This window comes from Nannobrachium achirus (genome assembly GCF_963921795.1).
Source record: "Nannobrachium achirus genome assembly, chromosome: 15".
In the NCBI taxonomy this organism is placed as follows: Eukaryota; Metazoa; Chordata; class Actinopteri; order Myctophiformes; family Myctophidae; genus Nannobrachium; species Nannobrachium achirus.
This window is the reverse complement of record NC_137822.1, coordinates 42,967,745-42,972,248: the sequence shown is the minus strand read 5'-3', so window position 1 is coordinate 42,972,248 and position 4,504 is coordinate 42,967,745. Positions and strand designations below refer to the sequence as shown.

At 43.1% G+C, this 4,504-nt stretch overlaps 1 protein-coding gene across 1 annotated transcript; it reads right to left on the bottom strand.

The window, feature by feature from the left end:
* Positions 1 to 325: 325 nt before the first annotated feature.
* Positions 326 to 4,157, bottom strand: LOC308299873 (uncharacterized protein; the record flags this gene model as incomplete). Its single annotated transcript, XM_080743654.1, has 3 exons — positions 326 to 386; positions 492 to 598; positions 3,828 to 4,157. The coding sequence occupies 3 exons, from the start codon at positions 4,155 to 4,157 to the stop codon at positions 326 to 328; spliced, it is 498 nt and encodes a 165-aa protein (XP_080599780.1).
* Between the last annotated feature and the right edge of the window lie 347 nt (positions 4,158 to 4,504).

Sequence of the window (4,504 nt, the reverse complement as noted above, 5' to 3'; positions counted from 1 at the left end):
CTGATTTAACTCATTAAGAACTGGGACCGATTCTACAGATGCCTTCTAAATCAGTAGTTCTCACTCTTTCAAGATTTTTCAAAAATGTACATCAGATGTACAAGCTCACATCACAGCACTAAGGGACAAATTGTGAGCTTGTTTATCTCCTATTTTTGAATAACCAATGTAAAAAAAACATTAATGAGACAAACTGCGGATTTAGAAGACATTTATTAGAATCAATCGGGTCCTCAGGTATAAATGTAACCCATGTATGCAGTGGGTCTCAAAACAGGCCAACAAGGCTAGCGTTACAGTGACTTCTTCCAAAATAAAACTTTATTTAATACCTCTCGAAAGAGGACACCTTTACCAGAAGCCTCTCCATCTTTAGGTGGATGGTTCTAAAGAGAAGTGACAACACTGTGTTACATGAGTCAAGTGGCCAGCCTTTGCTTGTATACATTTCACAATTCACACGATGCTTAGTAAGGCATTTTAACTCCAACCGTACCTCTTTTCTGTTTCTTCCTTTCTTTCTTTTTCGGGGCAGGTGTGGTGTTGATGATAAGGGGGGTCTCTTAGTAGGGTGTGAGGCTCCCCTCTCCATGGACCCCTGTGGGGTAGCAGCAAAATGAGGAGAGTTTAGTCACTATTTTAGCAGATAGAAGTCAACCCATGAGAAAATGTATAAGAACCAGTAAGACGCCCTAAGGGCGAGAAGCGAGGTTGCGGTAGTAGAACTTTTAAAGGACAACTTGGGTAACAAGGGTTCATATTTTAGATTGTAATTAGAGAAAAGAGTGTTTACAGTGTTAAAATGTTTTCATTTACTGCTTTCTATTGTTTTAGCGATTTTAGTATTTTGATTTCAGTGGTTGGGGCATGCGTACAAGTGACTAAATATGTATTTTTAGACACAATAAGCCCGGCAAGTTACTATTATACACCAGCCCCCATAAATCACATCTGCCCATGAAAGAGTGCGGTGCATCTTAATGGGAATGGGCTTATTGTGTCTAAAAATACATATTTATCCACTAGCATGCATGCCCCCAACCTGGGGACACGCATGCAAATCAAAATCGTAAAAATCACTAAAACGATAGAAAGAAGTAAATTAAAACATTGTAACACTCATCTTTTCTTTTCTCTAATGACCATCTAAAATATGAAACCTTGTTGTAAAAAAGGTGACAACTTGCGTCTTGTCCACAAGTAAGGCATGTTATGTCCTACTTGTGCACAAGCAGTGCATGCCATGAGGTGGGCTCGCCTAGTGGCGTCAGTTCAGAAAAAGGTAAGGTATGGCAACATGAGTGGTGTCATGCACGCATGCAAGACACCAGTCATGTTGCCATACATGAATATACTATTCTGTCAAGATGGGAATATACTATTCTGTCATGATGGAGAGAATAAAAGTGTGGAGAATATAATTATAATACCTTGTTAAATTTTGCATTTGTAGTTATTTTAATGTAATTTAACAACATAACCAGCACAGATAGACAATGAGACATTCGTGGATTTATATTTTAAAGTAACTTGTATTCTCCCCCCTGGACCTAGGGTATGGCAGCTGCATACCCCTGCCATACCCAATTGACGCCCCTGGGCTCGCCACTGGCATCGCCGCTTCCAATAAAGAACTGATATATTATGACCAATGACATCACCACTGGCATCACCACCACCAGGAAAACTGGTCCCTCATTGCCCGTTAATAATGACGTCACCACTCGCCAGAGATGCTGGCCCCTGATACGGTCTTAAACAAGAGAGGACAACGACATACATGCTGTACATCAGAGGTCAGCAACCTTTTTGAAATGAAGTTCCATGTTTTTGAGCGGTGCAACCCGCTCCTATAAGTGGCTGTGCGTGTGTCCGTAGCCTTTTGCCATAGTGAAATGTGTGTGCGTAGCATCATGTTTGTCTAGTGATGTCATGTCGTATGTCTGTAGCCTTTTTCCTCAGCGTTTTGCCATAACAAAATGTGTGTGTGTAGCATAGCCTGTACATCCTAGACTTAAATCCTAGTCTGAAGATGTTATGCAAGCACGACCACCACTCACTTCACATTGGGTGTGATTTTTATTTTCTAGATCAGGAGTCTTCAACAGGGGGTCCTCAGAGTTACTACAGGGGGACCTCCAAATATTTGTGTGATAGAAACTTGTTTTTTCCCCCTTTTTTTATATTAACCACTTGAACCCTAGCGCAGATGTACAAGCCCTAGCACAGATGTACAAGCTCACAAAGCCTCGCGCTACGAGGCATTGTGAACTTGTAGATCGGCTATTTTTGGCAAAGAGCTTAGGAGGGGGAAAGAGCAGACTAAGTACAGTGAAAGGTCAAGTTTATTAAGTATTGACGGTTCAAGTGGTAAAATATCTGAAACCCCACATTGACATGAATCCAAAATATACTGATGATTGTGCTGTCAAACAATGAAACTGAAAGGTTGTGGGGGTCCCATCTTCATCTCTCTCTCAACTAAGGGGTCCTTGTACTGAAAACGTTAGACACCTGTTCTAGATAGTCAGTGTGCCATGACCATGACATTGTCAGGATACATTTTAATGACACCCCACCAACAATTAGATTGTCAGGCCATTGTTAGGATGATAATTAGACAATAACCCACCTATCAAAGTTCTGAGTTTTGTGCAGGATCTAATTTGCTGCAAATTTAATTAGGTGACTTAATTTAATTGACCACATTTAAAACAATATTTGATTTTAAAATCTCTCTCTCTCTCTCTCACATACTGCCAGTGTGCCAGTGATCACCCTCCCCAAAGGTTGCCTACCCCTGCTGTACATGCCCAGCCGATCGCAATACGTTTAAATAGTTCATTAATGTAGTATTCTACGTATGTTTTGTTTGATGGACAAAATAACGTTTTCTTATCTTATAAAAGTATTATTAACTGATCTCATATGGGCATTCCCAGATATGGGCTTAATAATAATGATGACATCAGGGATCTCCATACATGGGCATAAAGGGGACAAAGAGTGACGGGAATCATTTGCTAGTGTGAGTCACACTTGCAAATTCCGTCCTTGTCCCTTTCATGCCCATATATGGAGATCCCTGATGAGTCAACACAACAGTGAGTAACACCCTGTGACTCACTGGTTATCATGAGCCTGATAACATGTCCATACATGGGCAATTCCCAGATATGTCTTAATATTGATGACATCAGGGATTTCGGGTTATTATGGTACATACATTTACTGTATATGACGGTGTTATGACCACTGCCAGTGTTATTACCGTATTATGCACCACAAGGCACAAATACTACAGTATAAACGGGCCAGGCTAAAGATTAGCATCGCTATAGCTACAACAATTAGCCTAGCAGCACAACACAGCCTAAAGCACTAAACCAGTGGTTTCAAACCAAGTGGTCCAGGGACCACCAGTGATTCTTGAGGCGGTTCCAGGTGTTCCCCAGCAGAACAATGGAGAGTTTGTAACCAAATGGACACCTACAGATCATTAAATGAAACCATCCCGCAACTATAAAGCCGGTGGGGGACTGCCCAGAGTCCTACGTCTCATAGTCCTACTTTGGTTTTACTGTGTTCAGGGTCTGGTTTAGGCATAGTTTTACTGAGGTTAGGTTTAGGCATAGTATTTTTCACCAGGTTAACATCACCAGATTCGGACTAAAGGGATGTAGGAACAAATGAGATGTCGGGCCAATGGCACCAAAGCGGTGGCGGTTACCATGTCAAAGACAAAGACAGAGTCTTAAGTCAAACCCATTCATGCTCATATAAATAATTCATTTAATTTGGGGCTTGAGAGATGTGTTTTAACTTACCGGTAAGACTCCCGAGGCGCTGCCGTCTTCTGTGTCCCCATCACCGGGATAGATGGTCGGAACGGAGTCTGGCTTCAGGATCAGCCTCTTGGCGAATCCCAGGTTGACCTGGGCCAGGTTGATGAAGCAGTCGTCGGCGAAGTGCAGGCTGCAGACGCGGATCCTGGGCGACAGGAACGCGGGGATCTCCCTGTCTCTGTAGAGGAAGGCCAGCCACTGGTCCCTGCGGTACGGGTCCACCGGCAGCGTGTGGAAGGACTGCTTGCAGACCGTCTCAGAGCACCGGGGAACGGAGCAACCCGCCGTACCTGCGGGCAAGCGCGCTGCCATGTTTGTTGTTCACACACACACAAGACACACAATGGGTAACCAAACCTCTCCGAGACTGAGACTAGTCGCGTCACCACCAGTAGTCCTGCTATTCGTTTTAATACGGGATAGGCGTGGCCGAAACCGCTTTGTTTTGGTGCCCTCCCCCCCAACCCTGAATACATGACTGTGATGTTTCCACTTCAGCCTGGCTTCTCGTGAGGTAGACAAAGAGCAACGGTTTGAGCTACAACAAACGTTAGATTAAAAAAAAAAGAATGCTTACCCAAGTCTCATTTGTGTTAGAAATTATGCCGTTCAACCAGAATTACTTGCCGCTCCCGGGTTGTTTCATAAAAAACATTTTT